At 47.0% G+C, this 19367-nt stretch overlaps 1 protein-coding gene across 2 annotated transcripts in view; it reads left to right on the forward strand.

Annotated features, from left to right (window-relative positions):
• Positions 1-17830, forward strand: part of LOC141075982 (SEC14-like protein 1) — a 61748-nt gene extending 43918 nt beyond the window's left edge. For both annotated transcript variants that reach the window (XM_073563194.1, XM_073563195.1), the window contains exons 10-14: positions 15192-15280; positions 15890-15960; positions 17152-17323; positions 17412-17546; positions 17642-17830. In XM_073563194.1, coding sequence (XP_073419295.1) covers positions 15192-15280; positions 15890-15960; positions 17152-17323; positions 17412-17546; positions 17642-17815 — 641 coding nt within the window. In that variant the 3' untranslated portion in view covers positions 17816-17830. The remainder of the gene's footprint in view (positions 1-15191; positions 15281-15889; positions 15961-17151; positions 17324-17411; positions 17547-17641) is intronic.
• Positions 17831-19367: the final 1537 nt, after the last annotated feature.

Below are 19367 nucleotides of genomic sequence, written 5' to 3' on the forward strand. Positions count from 1 at the left end.
CTGGAGGATCATCTCTCCGGGGAGGGAACAGTGAGTAAACTGGGCCCCCCTTCAGCCCAACACGTGCAGACACAGGGGCCTGTGCTGGAGGAGGAAGGAGTGGGGGATGGGGAGCAGCCGGAGTCTGTGACTGCTGAGCCCACACTGGGAGAAATCCTCGCAGCAATTAACTCCTGCAATACCACACTGGCCACTCTAAGTAATCAAATGGAGATTGTCACCAAGGACATGGCCTGTATTAAACAAGAGCTGCGAGGGGTGACTGCCAGGGTGGGGGAACTGGAGGAGCGTGTTGGTGCGACGGAGGATAAATTGCCACCAATAACACGGGAGCTGGGAAAAGCCACGCAAAATATTACAATACTGCTGAACAAGGTGGATGATTTAGAGAACCGCTCCCGTAGAAGTAATCTGCGACTGGTGGGGGTTCCGGAGAGGACGGAGGGGACTGACTCACTTGGCTTTTTTGAAAAATGGCTAATGGACACCTTTGGTAAAGATGTTTTGTCCCCATTCTTTACTATTGAGAGAGCACACAGGGTCCCTACGCGTGCCCCCCCGCCGGGAGCACCCCCGCGTCCCATCTTGCTTAAGCTCCTACACTTTAAAGATAGAGATGCTATCCTGCGCAGATCCAGAGACATTAAGGAACTTGCTATTAATGGGAGGAAAGTCTCCATTTTCCCTGATTTTTCCCTGGAGGTGCAGCGTAAAAGGGCGCAATTTATTGAGATTAAAAAACGCCTACGTGACTTACAGGTGACATATTCCATGATGTACCCTGCTAGACTGCGGATTGATGTGAATGGAGAAACGCACTTTTTTGATACGGCGGGAATGGCGCTGTCCTGGCTGGATATTAATGAGAGGTCCATGAGGAGGAAGAATACTTGAAGTTCTCCCTTTTTTCGCCACCAGGTGTTGTTACTCCTTTTTGTCTAGGACGCTATGCTGGTATAATTACTACTGTTCATTCCATTTCGGATTCAGGGCGGGAGCTGACCGGATTGCTGTGGACACTCGTTACAGTGACAAGCTGTGGACCCTTCTCCCTGCATGGACTCTGGGCGAGTTTTCTAGCCCTGATTCTCTCTATTTGAGAGAAATGTGCAAGTTACACTTGTGTTTGGGGGTAGGGGCGCTGTGCACTGGTGTGCAGTGCTCCCTCTCCCTCCTTTGTTTTTTTCGTTTGTTGTTGTATTCCCTAATTGTTCTGTGGGATGTGATGTGCGTCAGCCGTGTCGCCCAATTCATTGTACTGAGGGATGGTGGAGATTGCCTCTCTCCCTCGGGAGTGGAGTATGTTCCGATTTCTCATTTTTTAGTCTGCTCTTATGGCGATATCACTTAATATTGTAGCGTGGAATGTTAGGGGGCTCGGGGATGCAAATAAGAGATGTGCTATATTTACTAATATGCAGAAATTTCTCCCGGCTATCCTGTGTATGTCTGAGACCCACATGGTGAAAGATAATATTCATTGGCTAAGAAAGGGATGGGTTTCACATGAATATCATTCCACGTACTCGACCCATGCGCGGGGTGTCAGTGTGCTGGTGCACAGGTCCATCCCCTTCTCATGTACTAAATCAGTGGTTGACCCTGGGGGCAGACTTGTATGTTTGCTTTGCACGTTATACGGTATACAATTTATTTTGGTTGCCATATACATCCCCCCGCCCTATTCAGTCGAACCAGTAAAAAGAATCTTGTCTATTTTGGGTTCCTTTTCCCCCTGCGCCGACTCTTCTAATAGGAGATTTTAATACATATTTGCATCCCTATTTGGATAAGTTGCATTCGGGAAACATATCAGAGGATGCAGCCTCAACCTCATTTGCTAGAACGTTAGTGGAGCTGGGTATGGTAGATCTTTGGCGTGTCCGAAACCCCACAGCAAGACAGTTTTCCTGCTACTCTAGCTCCCACCACGCTATGTCACGGATAGACCTGGCCATTGGGAATACACTCATGACCCCATATGTACGAGGGGTGGCCTACCTGCCTAGAAGTGTATCTGATCACTCGCCGCTACATGTCACACTTTCATGGGGACACCCCCTCACCCTATCTGGAAGCTTAATCCCTTCTGGATCCAGCTTATAGGGGGATCTTTGCATGATGCCATTCTAGAATATTTTCAACTTAATGAGTACTCTGCATCATCACACATAGTCTGGGATTCCATGAAAGCCTATGTCAGGGGCTTATATATTAGAGAAATATGCACACGGAAAAGCCAAAATAGACGCTACACCCAGAGTCTGATCCAGGAGGTGTCTGTTGCGGAGGCTGCGGTGATACTCAACCCGACAGAGGAAACTAAAAAAGCTTTGGAGAAGGCACAGGGGTCGCTCAGGGAAAACCTCATGTCGGCGGCAGCAAATAAACGTTATTTCCTCAAACAAAAATATTTTATAGAGGGGGAGGGAGTAGGACATTTATTGGCCACGGTCATTAGAGCACAGGACGGATCTTCATATATCAATAGGCTAAAAACGGACTCGGGTGGTCCTGTGACAGACAGTGCGGACATAGTGAGTGAGATAAGGAGGTATTATATGCGACTATACACATCAGATTGCAGTCTCACGGAGACTGAGATTGAGCAGTACCTGGATGCGCTCTCTCTCCCTGCATTGGCTGATAGCGATAGGGATTCATTGGATCGGGACATCCTGTTGGAGGAGTTGGAGGAGGCGCTTGGTCAGATGCAAAATGAAAAGGCTCCAGGAATGGATGGCCTGCCTGGCGAGTTTTACAAAACCTATGCACCCTTACTGCTACCTAAGCTACTTAAGGTATTTGAAGAGGCTGAAAGGCAGAGGGTCCTCCCGTCATCTATGAGGGAAGCTTTGATAGTTTTAATATTAAAGCCCGGAAAGGATCCAGAGGTTCCGGATTCATATCGCCCGATTTCCCTATTATCAACAGATGTTAAATTATTGGCCAAGGTACTCGCCAATAGGATGTCCCGAGTTATCTCATCTGTTATACAGAAGGATCAGACGGGATTTATCCCAGGCAGAGCCACATCTATGAACCTTAGGAAACTATACTTGGGGATTCAACATAGTTCTGGGGAGTTGGGGGGAAGAGCAATTTTGTCCTTAGACGCCGCTAAGGCGTTCGATAGTTTGGAGTGGGTTTTTTTGTGGGCGGTACTTCGGAAAATGGGCTTTGGACACAGATTTATAAATTGGGTGAGGCTGTTGTATGGCTCGCCGGTGGCGAAGGTTGGGGCTAATGGCAGGGTCTCTGAGTCTTTTCCTCTTGGGAGAGGTACTAGACAGGGGTGCCCGCTCTCGCCCTTGCTATTTGCTACTGCGGTGGAGCCATTGGCAGTTGCAATTCGGAAGTCCAGAGAAATAATGGGATTCAGATGTGGAACTGTGGAGTTGAGGATATCATTGTACGCGGATGATTTACTTCTATATTTAGATAAGGTACATTCCTCGATTTTGCCGGCAATGGAGGTCATTCGAGAATTTGGGCTGAGGTCTGGTCTTCGGATTAATTGGTCCAAATCAGCTTTAATGCCGATAGACCCTCTCCCGGCGGATTTCTCAGATTTGCAGATACCGGTCCCTGCAGTTCGGAGGTTTAGGTATCTGGGTATAATTGTTAGTCCTGCCCCGAAGGATTTTCGGGCTCTGAATCTGGAGCCCCTGTTGCAGCGATTTAGAGCAAAAGTACATACTTGGTGTCGCCTGCCGTTGTCGAATATTGGTAGATCTAACTTAATCAAAATGGTAATGATGCCACAATTATTATATTTGATACATAATTCTCCGGTGTGGATCTGTAGGGACTTTTTTGCAAAAATAAATACATTATTCCGGGAATTAATTTGGAAGAAAAAACAGGCTAGGATTCGCTTGGAGATACTGCAGCGAGGGAAGGAGGAGGGAGGATTGGCGGTGCCAAACCCATTCATATACTTTATAGCCTCCCAGATGCAACATCTTAAGGGTTGGGGTAGAGACGGGGCGTGTGACAATGGTGGTGATATTGTGAGGGAAGGATCGGTATGGAAATATCCAGGGTGCCGGTTGGAGGTGGGAAGACGGCAGATAAATGGGGCACGATACCCCACGTTGGCTATGATTTTCAAGGTGTGGGATAGGGGTAAGTCTCTTTTGAAGATAAATGGGCCTACGGAATTGTGGCCATTGTGGCGAAATCCGGATTTGCAAGAGATCAAAAAGCTGGTGGGGTTCGGAAGATGGGAAGATAAAGGGATTTATCTGGTGTCACAAATTTTGCAAAATAATACTCTTAAGAGTTTTGAACAATTGAGAACAGAATTTCACCTCCCGCACGTCTTCTTTTATCAGTACTTACAGCTAAGACATGCATTGGAAAAACAGAGAAGGACAAATCCGGTGATAGTGACACATAATCAAACACTACATATGCTACTTACATCTGAGTCTTCTAGGGGACTTATCTCTGAATTATATAAAAGATTATTACCTGCCCATCTGGAGACATATCCACTGACTGCTGCTAAGAATAAGTGGGAACGGGACGTTGGCCCCCTGACGGAGGACCAGTGGTCCGATATTCTAGAACAGGTCCCTAAAATGGCGGTTTCTGAGTGCCAGCGGCTTTCGCAAATATATCTCATTCACAGGGTATATAAAACACCCAGCTTATTATTTAAAATGGGACTTAGGCCCAATACACAATGTGTTAGGTGTGGGCAGGATGATGCCCACTTGATGCATGTTATGTGGGAGTGCGGGCACATTGGGGATTTCTGGAGGCAGACCCTGGGACTCATAGCCCAAGTATACCATATCACAATACGACCGTCACCTCGTCTATGTTTGTTGAATTTGTGGGAGGAGGGGGTTGACCCGGACTCTGCAGTGGCCCTGGGAATAGCACGCATCCTGTATCAGGCAAGAAAGATACTTGCATATCATTGGTTGGATCCTATGCCACCAACATTGTCAGAGCTTAAAAATAAACTAAATAATGTCATCAGATTGGAAAGGGGGGCTTATTTAAAAAGAAATGCATTAAGAAAGTTTTACAAAATTTGGCAGCCATGGATGGAGTCACCGGGTCTCCCCTCGGGCGCACTGGTACGGGATGCGATGTTGGACCAGTTGCTGTTGTGCTTGCGATGAGGGGATGCTTGGGGGGTGAAAATAAAGTCTAGTGCCCTTTGTGGCGAAGTAGATTTTGAGTGGCGCGGTGGGAGGGAGCTGGGGTGGATTGGACCTGATATCCGTGGGGGGCGGGGGGGGCGAAATATGATGCGGAGTGGCGCGGCTGGCGGGGATGGTTTTCCCGCTGAAATGAGGCACTGATGTATAATTTTGATTTTTGTTTATTTGTGGAGCCATGTTGTTTATAGGCTCAATTTTATGCAAATATCTGTGTTTTGAGATTTCTTCTTTTTATTTATTCTTACACAGGAAGAGTTTTACCCTTTAAATAATATTTGCTCTCAATGTAAATTTTACTAGCTATATAAGATGTCATATTCTTTCTGTATTGATTCCTGAATGTTTAATAAAAAAGATCTGATTCAAAAAAAAAAGAAAATTGGCCGGCAGATTTTCTCAGTCGCCAAGACATTGCCTCGGGAGAGTGGTCTCTTCATCCGGAAGTCTTTCAGCAGATTTGTCATCGTTGGGGGACTCCGGATGTGGATCTCATGGCCTCAAGACTAAACAACAAGGTGCCTCGGTTCATTGCCCGATCGCGTGATCCATGCGCCATCGGAGCGGACGCCCTAGTTCTGCCATGGCACCGGTTCCGGCTCCCGTACATCTTTCCTCCTCTTAACTTGCTTCCGATGGTCATCAAGAAGATGAGAGCGGAGGGAGTACCAGTGATCCTAGTCGCGCCAGATTGGCCGCACCGAGCATGGTATGCAGAACTAATACAACTAGTCGCCGACGTCCCCTGGCGACTTCCAGATTGCATGGATCTTCTCTCACAGGGCCCGATTTATCACCAGAACTCCGGGGCCCTGTATTTGACGGCGTGGCCGTTGAATCCTGGATTTTAGCACAGGCTGGGTTCTCTCTCTTCCACAATGATTAGTGCTAGGAAGCATGTGTCCATGCGCATCTATCACCGCACCTGGAAAACCTTTTTTTCGTGGTGCAAGAATCATGGTCGATCCGGTATGGTGTTTTCCATTCCGGCCATATTGGAATTCCTTCAATCCGGATTAAAATCAGGCCTCGCGCTTAGCTCGCTCAAGGGCCAAATTTCGGCCTGTCAGTGCTTTTCCAACGCAAAATTACCACCAAACTTCAGGTCAAGACGTTCATTCAGGGAGTTTCCCATGTGGTGCCTCCTTATAGAAGGCCTTTGGAATCATTGGGCCTTAACCTGGTTCTCGGGGCCTTACAGGAGGCTCCTTTCGAACCGCTGCAGGACGTGTCACTGACCGTCCTCTCTTGTAAGGTGGTCTTATTAGTGGCAATTACGTCAATCGGATGAGTTTCGGAATTGGCAGCCATGTCCTGCCGTTCTCCGTTCCTGAATTTTCATCAGGACAAGGTAGTTCTCAGGACGTCCCCGTCCTTCCTGCCCAAGGTCGTCTCCTCTTTCCATCTCAATGAGGAAATTGTTTTGCCTTCCTTTTTTCAGGCGCCAATCCATCGCATTGAGAAGGCGCAGAGATGGTACATCTTGCGGACGACTCCCTTCCGCAAGTCAGATGCCCTGTTCATACTTCCAGAGGGGCATGGGAAGGGTCTAGCCGCGTCAAAAGCAACGCTAGCCAGATGGATTCGCTTGGCGATTCAGGAATCCTACCGTGTCAGGAACGCGCCTGTCCCAGCGGGGATTAAGGCGCACTCTACCTGGTAAGTGGGCGACTCTTGGGCCATTTGGCACCAGGCATCGGCAGAACAGGGCTGCAAGGCTGCGACTTGGTCCAGCCTGCATACTTTTACAAAACATTACCAAGTTCATTCTCAGGCCTCTGCGGATGCAGCTCTTGGCAGACGCATCCTGCAATCGGCAGTACCACAGTGTTGAGTCAGTGGTACATGGGGTATTAGCAGTTGTATGCTCCCCACCCAGGGACTGCTTTAGGACGTCCCACTGTCTGTGTTCCCCAGTGAGGCGTAGGAGAAATAGGCATTTTTGTTTACTCACCGTAAAATCCTTTTCTCCGAGCCATTCATTGGGGGACACAGCACCCACCCTGTTTAGCCTACTGGCTCATTGTAGCATTCTTAGGTTGTGACATAGTTATGGTTATTGTTGACTGTTTAAGCTCCTTCTGCTAATTTCACCGAACTGGAGAAATCTCATCCAGAGAGAGCGTGTATACTGCAGGGGAGGAGTTAACTTTTTTTTCTGGTTTACTTGGTGTCGTCCTAGTGGCAAGCAGCATAACACCCACTGTCTCTCTGTCCCCCAATGAATGGCTCGGAGAAAATAATTTTACAGTGAGTACACAAAAATCCCTATTTCCAGGACGTCCACCTGACAGCACTATGGAGGACGTCCTCCTCCTCCTTACAGGGACAGGAAAGCACACGAGAGGTTAAAAGGCCATGTCCCACCCCCTTTCCCTCAGTGTTTTTCCTGTCCCTGCACGGAGGGACACGCGAGAGCTTACCGGAGGGACCCAGGGGATCGTGCGGCCGGTCCAATCCTTCCCCTGTCAAGAGGTCCCGGGGCCGAAACTTCCCGGTGGGGAGTCCCTCGGCTCCAAAGGCCAGGAGCAGGACGGCGCTCCTGGAGGGAGCCGTTCCTCCCGGTGGGGGGGCTCTCGGCTCCAGGACGGGTCGGCTCCCCGCAGGCGGCTGGCCATGCGGGCACCGACAGAAGTGGGGCGGCGGGCCGAGTACCCGCAGGACGTCGCCGACGCTGGGCAGTGGAGGCCGGAGCCATAGCAGGAACGGCTCCCTGCACGCGCCGAGCGCGGTCGCGCGCAGATGCCCGGCAGGAAGTGGAGGCGCGGCTTACCAGCGTCACATCCGGTGACGTCAGACGCCGGTTTCAAATCCAGGGCGCGCGCGCTCCTGGACCAAAGCGTTCTCCAGAGTCGTCACAGGTGGTTCCAGGCTGTGTGACTGCATCGGACGCCAGGGAATGGAAGGCAACACTGCATCTGGTGGAGGGGTAAGTGCGCATAGCGCAGACCACCCTCCCCACCCGTCCCCACAGCCCAGATCTGATGAGGTGCCCCTTATATTATCAGGAAAAGGGAACCCCGGCTGAGTCCCCCTCGGGGAAGGACCCGGCGAAAGCCACCGCCAAATCAGTCAGATGTCCGGTGTGCAGAGTAAAGCTGCCAGACACCTATAGCAAGACCCTATGCGGTCCCTGTACCTCCAGAGTCATAGGCGAGGAACAGCCATCTCTGCTTTCCGAAATGAGGTCGCTGATAAGGGAAGAGATTCAGGCCTCTACGTCCCGGCGTCGATCCCCCAGCCCTGGGCCAGGTCGCAAGCGTCCGAGGTGGGAACCAGTCCCAGTATCAGAGGCGAGCCCTAGCGAGGAATCCGATTTCCGGAACTCAGATCAGGAGGAAGAAGGCGAGATCCTGGGGGATAGTCAGGAACAGAACAGAAAGTACCTATTCAGACTGGAGGATACGGACGAGCTGGTACACGCGGTCAGAAATACCATGCAGATGGAAAGAAGTCCCTAAGCCACAGTCCAGACAGGACTTAATGTTTGGAGGACTGGTGTCCCGCAAACAGGTGGTGTTCCCTGTGAGCGAGCACATCAAAGCAATGATCCAGGAGGAGTGGAAGGAAGCAGAGCGTCGGTTGACACTCTCCCGAAGCTTTAAAAATAGACTGCCCTTCGATCCCGAGGAAACTCGGGCGTGGGAAGAAGTCCCTAAGATCGACGTCCCGGTTGCCAAGGTTACGAAGAAATCGGCTATCCCAGCCGAGGACTCATCCGGTCTTCGAGACCCAATGGATAGAAAGGCGGACGTCTTGTTAAAAAGAACATGGGAGACGTCGGCGGCCCTGATTAGAGCCAACATAGCAGCCACCTCGGTGGCCAGGTCTATGTTCCTGTGGTTGGGGCAGTTGGAGGAAAACCTAACCAACAAGACCCCGAGGTCAGAGATACTAGCATCTCTTCCTCTTTTGAAATCAGCCACGGCGTTCCTGTCGGATACGTCGGCGGAATCAGTTAGGTTTGCGGCCAGAAACAGCTCCCTCTCTAATGCGGCCCGGAGAGCAGTCTGGCTTAGATCCTGGTCGGGGGATAACCCTTCTAAGGCCAAGTTATGTGCCATCCCTTTCTCGGGTCTGAGGGTGTTTGGTCCAGCCCTGGATAATATCCTTGAGCTGGTGTCTGATAAGAATAAGGGATTTCCGGAAGAAAAGCCCAGGCGGTCCCAGTCCTTTCGGAGAGGCTCCTTCTTCAGAGGACAGTCAGAGTTTAGGGGCCGGGCGAGGTCTAATAGAAGCTCCTACAGAGGCTCCTTCAGCCAAAGTGGGAAGAACAGAGGTCCCCCATTTGCATCGACATCTAGGTCGAGGAGACAATGACGCCATAGGCATTGGGGGGAGACTTCGCCACTTTGCAGCAAACTGGTCGCGAGTCACCAACAATCAGTGGGTCCTCAGAACCATCAGCGAAGGTTACAGGATAGAGCTCTATTCTCCTCCCCCCGGCAGATATATTGCCCCCACTGTCGTCCAGGAGGACTCCGCAATGTGGTCGGATCTTCAGGACATGTTAGACTCAGGGGTCATAATACCAGTTTCACCATCAGAAAGAGGAAAAGGTCACTACTCTTCCCTGTTTGCAATTACAAAGAAATCCGGCGAGGCCCGCACCATCATAAACCTGAAGCCACTAAATGCTTGGGTCAGATACAGGAGGTTCCGGATGGAATCAATCCGATCCGCAATTCCTCTGATAGACAGGGACGCAGTTATGTGCACCCTAGACCTAAAAAAGGCATATTATCAGGTTCCTATTCATCCCTCATCCCAAAGCCTACTAAGGTTCGCGATCAGTTCACTAGCCCGGACCTGCCATTTCCAGTTCCAGGGTCTTCCATTCGGGCTGGCCTCAGCTCCCAGGATCTTTACAAAGCTGGTGGTAGAGGTGGTGGCCTACCTGAGAGATCAGGGTATTGTGATTGTGCCGTACCTGGACGACTTCTTACTGGTGGCAAGATCCAAAGAAGCGCTCATCCGAGACAGGATCCGAACAACTACTGTGATGGAGTTCCTGGGCTGGGTGATCAACTGGGAGAAGTCGGACCTCACACCAAACACCAGAAAGGTATTCCTGGGAGTCCTCCTAGACTCAGCCGACAGAATATCCTGGCTACCCGAGCAGAAGCAGAAGTCCATTCAGGCCAGAACCAGAGGTCTGTTGAAGCATCAATGCTCCATAAGGGAAGCAATGGAGGTCCTGGGCCTCATGACGGCCTGCATCCAGTGTGTCCGTTGGGCCCAATTCCACTCGCGGTTGTTACAAAGAGAAATTCTCGCGAGGTGGGACAGGAGTCAGGCGTCGCTAGACAAACCCCTAAGACTCTCAGGACGAGTAAAGGAGTCCCTTCGCTGGTGGTTACAGGCCAGGAACCTTCAGGTGGGCGTGCATTGGACAACCTCTCCATACGTGGTAGTCACCACAGACGCAAGTGCGTGGGGATGGGGAGCCCACATAGAAGGGAAGATCTTCCAGGGGAAGTGGCCAGCAAGCATCAAGGCCAGATCCTCCAATTTCAAGGAACTCTTCGCGGTCTGGGAAGCGTTGCGGAGAAACCGGTCGGTACTAAAGAGTCGTCATGTTCGCATTTTATCCGACAATACAACGACAGTGGCATTCCTGAAACACCAAGGAGGAACCAGGCATCAACCACTACAGGCACTGGCGGAAAAGATATTCACGTGGGCAGAACGGACAGTTCGATCCGTGACCGCGGTACATCTAGAGGGTTCCCAAAACGAAGTGGCGGACTACCTGAGCAGACAACAGATCCACCCGACAGAGTGGGAATTGAACATAGAGATCTTCAACCAGCTTTGTCAGCGCTGGGGGAACCCCAGTATAGATCTCTTCGCAAGCCGCAAGAACTCGAAGGTTCCCAGATTCTACTCCCTAAATCCGATGGACCATCCAGAGGGCGTAGATGCCCTGAGTCAGACTTGGGGAGAATCCCTCTCTTATGCGTTCCCACCACTGGCCCTCATACCGGCAGTGCTCAGAAAGATACGCGAGGACCACGCAAGAGTGATATTGATAGTGCCATACTGGCCGAGGAGAAGCTGGTTTTCCCTTCTGGGAGCCATGGCAGTAGAAGATCCAGTCGAGCTGCCCTTGTGGGAGAACATCATCCACCAGGGCCCGATCCACCACCCGGACCCAGCAAGACTCCATCTATCGGCTTGGATCCTGAGAGGGACATCCTGAAGGCAAAAGGATTGTCGGAGCAGGTCATATCCACCCTACAGGCCAGCAGGAAGCCGGTGACGTCGGCAATTTATCGGAAGATATGGAAGAGATTCTGTTTGGAGGGTGGCAGGTCCGGGCTCGTGGCAGGTACCCCGGATCTCCCTAACATACTAGGGTTCCTGCAGGCAGGTTTTAATAAAGGCCTCAGGCCCAGTACTCTAAAAGTCCAGGTTTCAGCTTTGAGCGCCTTCTATGATTATCAGTTAGCTGCACATCCCTGGGTGATAAGGTTTATAAAAGCCACACAGCGCCTGCGCCCCACGATTAGGCAGCTCACCCCGCCATGGGACCTGGGCCTGGTACTTCGGTTCCTCTGCTCGGACACTTTCGCCCTTAGTGAGAAGATAGCCATCCCTGCTCTCACTCGTAAAACGGCCTTTCTAGTAGCCATTACCACGGCCAAAAGAATAGGGGAGATCCAGGCCCTATCCACTAAGGATCCATACCTCCAGATAAGAGAGGATAGTATAATCCTAAGGTTAGACCCGGCATTTACCCCGAAGGTAGCCTCTACAAGAAATCTGAACCAGGAGGTAGTGTTACCCTCTTTCTGCGATAATCCCCGAAATGAGAAGGAGCGGCGGCTCCACTCGCTAGACGTGAGGCGCGCAGTTATAGAATACCTAGAGGCCACCAATAGTTGGCGTATCGACCCGAACCTGTTCGTTCTCTTTGGTGGTAGGAATAAAGAATAAAGCGTCCATAGCGCGTTGGATTACCTCAGTAATCTCGGACGCTTACCAGGCTGAAGGCGCCAGCCCGCCTGATTCCTTAAAAGCCCACTCTACAAGGGCGGTATCGGCCTCATGGGCCGAGCGGGCGGGGGCGTCAGTTGATCAAATTTGTCGAGCGGCAACCTGGGCTAGTCTTAATACATTCTGCAAACACTACAAACTAGATGTGTTAGCTGGCCAACAAACCGCATTCGGGAGAAAAGTTCTCCAAGCAGTAATCCCACCCTGAGGAGGTGCTTTGGTACTCTCCATAGTGCTGTCAGGTGGACGTCCTGGAAAATAGGTATTAGACCTACCGGTAATGATGTTTCCAGGAGTCCATCCTGACAGCACGGGTAGTTCCCTCCCTGTTATGTTATACTATGTTGTATTATGTTATGTCATATGCTGTAATATGATTGTTTCATTAAACCGTTACTAGCATCATCCACCTTGTGGTACTTGTCAAATCACTGAGGGAAAGGGGGTGGGACATGGCCTTTTAACCTCTCGTGTGCTTTCCTGTCCCTGTAAGGAGGAGGAGGACGTCCTCCATAGTGCTGTCAGGATGGACTCCTGGAAACATCATTACCGGTAGGTCTAATACCTATTTTTTCTTGCAAGATCTATTGATTAAAATGTACTTTGTCCATGGGACAACACCTGTAATACAAAAAAAAGTAGATAGTGATTTTATTATTCAGAGGTACGACAAGACCATTTATACGATCAGTTCTCTACTTCTACAAAGCGCAATCCTCCCCTGGGTGCTTGATATAGTGTACATCCACCTGCTTGTAATCTATGATAAAAAGGGAATCCAGCACGTCAGTCTGGAATCCTATTATATGAAACTTGAGCTTTTTTAAATGTAATATTCACCATGACACAAAATATAACATTCCACCTAGCCAAAAAAACATTCTATTGTCTTTGGGGCACTTGGTTGCATCTTCTATTTGTTTTTGTTTTGTTTTTGTTTTTTTAATATTCGCAATAGCAAGAGTTTTAAAGGTTAAATTTCTTAAAGAATTCCTGAGGGACATATTCTCTTTTTTTTATTGTGGATTATTCATAAGTAGTTTTAAGAGCAATTGTTTTATTCATTGCACAGGAGAAATAAAATTAGTTATCGGAATTGAGAATCAGCCTTTGATGTAGTCTAAGGCCTGTTTCACACTTGCTTTTTTTTGCAGCGCGTTTTTCCCGCAAAAAAACGCATTGAAAAACGCATACAAAAGCATACAACTGCTGCGTTTTTTTCAAGCATTTTTATGAGCATGCATGAAAAAAACGCAGCGTTTTTAAGCGTTTGTATGCGTTTTTAGTGCGTTTTTACCGCGTTTGTGTTTTTTTCCAACATTAGGTGGCCACTCACACTAACCCAAACCATGACTTTACTAACCCTAACCCTAACCCAAACCATACTTAACCCTAACCCTGACCCTAACCCTTAACCAAACCATACTTAACCCTAACCCTGACCCTAACCCTTAACCAAACCATACTTAACCCTAACCCTGACCCTAACCCTTAACCAAACCATACTTAACCCTAACCCTGACCCTAACCCTTAACCAAACCATACTTAACCCTAACCCTGACCCTAACCCTTAACCAAACCATACTTAACCCTAACCCTAACCCTTAACCAAACCATACTTGACCCTAACCCTTAACCAAACCATACTTAACCCTGACCCTAACCCTTAACCAAACCATACTTAACCCTAACCCTTAACCAAACCATACTTAACCCTAACCCTGACCCTAACCCTAACCCTTAACCAAACCATACTTAACCCTAACCCTGACCCTAACCCTTAACCAAACCATACTTAACCCTAACCCTTAACCAAACCATACTTAACCTTAACCCTGACCCTAACCCTTAACCAAACCATACTTAACCCTAACCCTGACCCTAACCCTGAACCTAACCCTTAACCAAACCATACTTAACCCTTACCCTGACCCTAACCCTGACTCTAACCCTTAACCAAACCATACTTAACCCTAACCCTGACCCTAACCCTGACCCTAACCCTTAACCAAACCATACTTAACCCTAACCCTGACCCTAACCCTGACCCTAACCCTAACCCTGACCCTAACCCTTAACCAAACCATACTTAACCCTGACCCTAACCCTAAACCCCCTTAACTAACCCTAACTTTACCCAAACCCCTAAATTCCATTGTCTAAACTAATGGTAAAAAAAAAAACGCATGTGCAAAAAAACGCATACATAAGCATGCCAATGCGCACATATGCTCACCATAGACTTATAATGGGTGTCTTGCTGTAAAAAAACGCATTGCGCGCGCATGCGTTTTTTTGAGGCAAATCGGACGCACAAAAAATGCAACAAGTTTCATTTTGTGCGACCGAGCGCATACCGCAAAAAAACGCATGCGCGGTAAAACGCGTACAAACGCATGTGTATGCGCACATAAGCGCATCCCATGCAAAGTATAGGAAAAAAAAAACGCATGCGCTATTTAGCGCTAAATTACCGCGAAAAAAAAACGCAAATGTGAAACCAGCCTAAGTGTAGAGAAACATGACTGCTTTCTTTCAGAGTCCTCATTTCGCATGTCTTTGGGATCTCTCTGGTTTTGCAGCTCAGACTCTCTTACATTTGTCCTTTATAATGTTTACCACCAACCAGGTAACAAATATCTGATCGCTTGGGCCCCAGAGCTGTACTCCACTATTCCATCACCCCTATAGACATCGAGTGGAGCAATAGGGTGGGGTATGCTTGAGTTCCCCTCTCGAATCAAACTTCTTCTTTTTGTGGTTTTGAGAACAATGAGACCCCCAGCTATCAGACCTTTCATCATTTATTTTGCTTTGTTTTGTGGCACAAAACCACATTTTATATGGAGTCAAAAATTTATTTAATGGTTTTTATGATTATGTTTTTTTAGGTTAGAACTATTTGGATAGGAACAAAAGTCTCATCAATTACAAGAAAGTTACTGTGTGGAACATGTTAAGACACCAAGTTCTGAAGTTATTCTTGACTCCTTAATGTGTCTTATCCATTGCAGATGGTCGACCATTGTATGTTCTAAGGCTTGGACAGATGGACACTAAGGGTTTGGTCAGAGCCCTGGGTGAAGAGTCCCTACTCAGACACGTAAGACAACAGTAATACTCTGACAATATCAACACCTCCACATAGAAAAGAAAAGAAAATTCTCTGACTATGCTGCTAATCATCACCTCATTGCTCCCACAATAACTTTGTGAAATGTTTTGACACAACTGCGGAGTCACAATTTGGAGACTGCTGCATTAATGGCTATGGAAGCATATATGGCTTGCAGGCAAAGGCCGCTTTCACACATCAGTATTCTGATCAGTATTTGTATGCTAAAACCAGAAGGGGAAACTACAGAGAGATGGCATAGTGTAAAGAGTTCCCTTTCTTCAATATTTTAGACACGCTCTTAGTTTTGCCTAATAATTACGGATGCAAAACACGGCTGTTTAAGATTGGCCATAAGCTGAGTAGCGTCAGTTCTCAACCTCTGTTCACACATGTTCTAGTAGGAGCCATGAGATTCCCATTGCTTTTTAAGAATCCATAAATTAAACAGCTCTCTCGTATCCATCATGGATCCTGTAAAGCCGTGATGCTAGTGTGCCTAAAACTTTCAGTGTTAGCTTGGTGGGTTTTTTTTTTTTTTTTTTACTAACTCTTTAAATCCAGGACACTAATTTATTTTCCTTTATTTTGAATTAGGTGCTATCAATAAATGAGGAAGGACTGAGACGATGTGAGGAGAACACCAATATATTTGGGAGACCCATCAGGTAAGTTTTTTTGGGTTATGATTATCTTTGTGATGTACACCACTGGAAGATATCCTCAGACATTGGTATTTGGTGCCTGAGGAGTGGAGATAAACATCGCTAGTTCCAAATTAAAGAGAACTCGTCACTATGTTTGCCCTCTATCCACCACCTTTCATTCATCTTTAACAGCACTCCTGCAGGATCTTCATAGGAGCCCAGCTCCCCCACATACCTAAGGAAATGCCTTTTACAACTAGCGTCAAATGGACCTCTGTGGTCAGTGGCTTCTACGTCCCCACAATCACGGTCCTGCCTTTACTGACTTCGATGACCTCTTCTATGTCATCCACACGATCTGTTCAACAGCCTATGTGGAGGGTGTCATCAGTGCAATCAAGACCAGAAAGAGAGTGATGGTGGGGACAGAGGTGGAGTGGAGCACGGTACAAAAACAACCATTGGACCACGTTGGCACGGATTAGCTTATGGCGCCAAACAATAATAAAAGGAATTTTTTTAGGTATGCAAGCCAGCGGTATTCTTAAGCGATTACTGGAATCCTATGAAAGAAGGAAAAAAGGGTGGTGGTTTTGTTGGCGGATACAGTTTTTTGTTTTATAATGTGAGTAAGGCCACATTCACACATTCAGTATTTGCTCAGCATTTTACATTAGTATATATAAGCCAGAATTGGGAGTGAAGCCATTAGGGAAAAAGTATAATAGAAACACGTCACCACTTCTGCATTTACCACCCACTCCTGGGGTTGGCTTACAAATATTGATTGAAAATACTGAACGTGTGAACGTGGCCTTGCAAGCACTCTTAACAATGAGGAGAGTAGCTGTCCTTCATTTGGCATCATCACAAGTAATTTTGGTGATGCTGATTTGGATGAGTGCTGCTAACGAGTCTCTTTTATGGCATTTCTAGTTGCTGTGTACTCCCATCCACTATTTCAGTAAGTAACCTCTTGGTGGTTACATTGTGTTCTTATGGTATATAGTAAGTTATTCACTTGTCTCCAATGTAACAAACATTATCACCTTTGGCTCCAAAGCACAACAATTTAGGAGCCAAACAATGTTTCCTTTAGGCACCAAATATCTGAGGACTGAGTGACCACATTCTAGATGTTATGGTCACATTTTCCAGCAGACTGAACTAATTTGTGTGCCAGAACTTTGCATGATGTCACTTTTATTGTAGCTCCTGGACTTGCTTGGTGGATTTGGAGGGACTAAATATGAGGCATTTATGGAGACCGGGTGTCAAAGCCTTATTGCGGATCATTGAAGTTGTGGAAGCCAATTATCCTGAGACCCTTGGGCGACTGTTGATATTGCGGGCCCCTAGAGTCTTTCCTGTCCTGTGGACACTGGTAATATTTTCTAAATCACATAATATTTTTTTATTATTATTACATTGTTTTTTGTAACCTAACATTTTCCTCATTTATTTACTTTTAGGTTAGTCCCTTCATAGATGAGAATACTAGAAAGAAATTCCTCATTTACGCTGGCAATGATTATCAAGGTCCTGGAGGGTTAATTGATTACATTGACAAAGAAGTGATTCCTGACTTTCTTGGTGGAGAATGTTTGGTAAGTAAGGAAAGGACCTTGCACAGAATTATGCATGTTGGAGCCTAATCAAACTATGATGCTATTCTTAATACATATCAACCACCAACTTGCAGTGTGAAGTATCAGAAGGTGGGCTGGTTCCCAAAGCCTTATACAGGACTCCAGAAGAACTTGAAAGTGAGGATATTCGATTGTGGACAGAGACCATCTACCAATCAGCTAGTGTCTTTAAGGGTGCACCACATGAGGTAAGACAGAGAATCTTATTACCTGGATCCAAATTGTGATTTATTTTTTTTCTTTTCCTCTGCTTCTATGAATTAAGGGGAATCTGCTACCTAATCTGAGAGCAATATAATTGTAGAAACAGAAACCATGATTCAGCAATTTGTCACTTTTAAGGGGCTGCTCAATGTAGTTTTCATAGGTTATAGCAAAACTACAGGAAGCTGCCCAGTAAGTGTGAAGATACAGTATGCTGCATATTTTACCATTTGCTATATGTGGCTTAACACAGAATCTTCATGAATTTTCAGTAACAAATATATGCTTCTGTGGGACATATATCCTTATTGGTTACCTTTTGAGATAAAAATGTTGAACTAAGTTTCAGGTTGCAATATTCATGCTTTCATTTTCAGACCTCCTAATATGCTGTTTTCAATTTCTCATGTACTAGCACAGCTTCATTTCTGTACTACCTTCCCCTTCTACAACCCATAATGGATTTCCTCTCCCTTGTCTGACAGACATTGATTCTGTGGCGTTAATGATTAACTACCCCCTTCTTCCCTACAGAATCAGCCATAAGTGCTCTTATGCCACTCCTTACTCAAAATCCCACATAGGCTTTTTAGAGTGTGCATTCATCGTCTGTGGTCGATCTTCCATGATGACTTTGGTTTTTTGCTTCCTTACACACTCTGAGCTGCCATGTACAACTTTCCCGTTATCTCTAAGGCCTCTTTCACACATCCGTTTTTCCCCCATCAGTCAAAATCCACCGTTTTGCTAAAAAAAAAAAACCGGATCCGCCATTTTTCTTGCGGATCTGTTTTTTCCCCATTGATTGTTCTGGGCGGCTGAAAATTCTCTCTCTCTTTTTCTCTCTTTCTCTCTCTTTTTCTCTCTTCTTTTCTCTCTTCTTTTTCTTCTCTTTTTCTCTCTCTTTTTCTCTCTCTTTTTTTCTCTCTTCTTTTTCTTTCTTCTTTTTTCTCTCTCTTTTTCTCTCTCTTTTTTCTCTCTCTTTTTTCTCTCGCTCATTTTCTCTCATCTTTTTCTCTCTCTTTTATTCTCTCTCTTTTTCCTCTTCTCTCTTTTCCTCTCTCGTCGATTTTCTCTTTCTCTCTTTTTCTCTCTCTCTTTTCTCTCTCTCTTCTCACTCTCTATTCTCTCTCTCTTTCTCTCTCTCTTTCTCTCTCTCCTCTTTCTCCTCTCTACCTCTTTCTCTCTCTCTCTTTCTCTCTCTCTCATTCCTCTCTCTCTCTTTTCTCTCTCTCTCTTTCTCTCTCTCTCTCTTTCTCTCTCACTTTCTCTCTCTCTCTTTCCTCTCCTCTCTCTTTTCTTCTCTCTCCTTTCTTTCTCTCACTCGTCTTTCTCTCTCTCTCTTTCTCTCTCTCTCTTTCTCTCTCTCAACTTCTATCTCTCTCTCTCTCTTCTTTCTCTCTCTCCTCTTTCTCTCTCTCTCTTTCTCTCTCTCTCTTTCTCTCTCTCTCTTTCTCTCTCTCTCTTTCTCTCTCTCTCTATCTCTCTCTCTCTTTCTCTCTCTCTCATCTTTTCTCTCTCTCTCTTTCTCTCTCTCTCTTTCTCTCTCTCTCTCTTTCTCTCTCTCTCTTTCTC

Source organism: Dendrobates tinctorius, unplaced genomic scaffold, assembly GCF_039654945.1.
Source record: "Dendrobates tinctorius isolate UK_male_01 unplaced genomic scaffold, ASM3965494v1 ptg000383l, whole genome shotgun sequence".
NCBI lineage: Eukaryota > Metazoa > Chordata > Amphibia > Anura > Dendrobatidae > Dendrobates > Dendrobates tinctorius.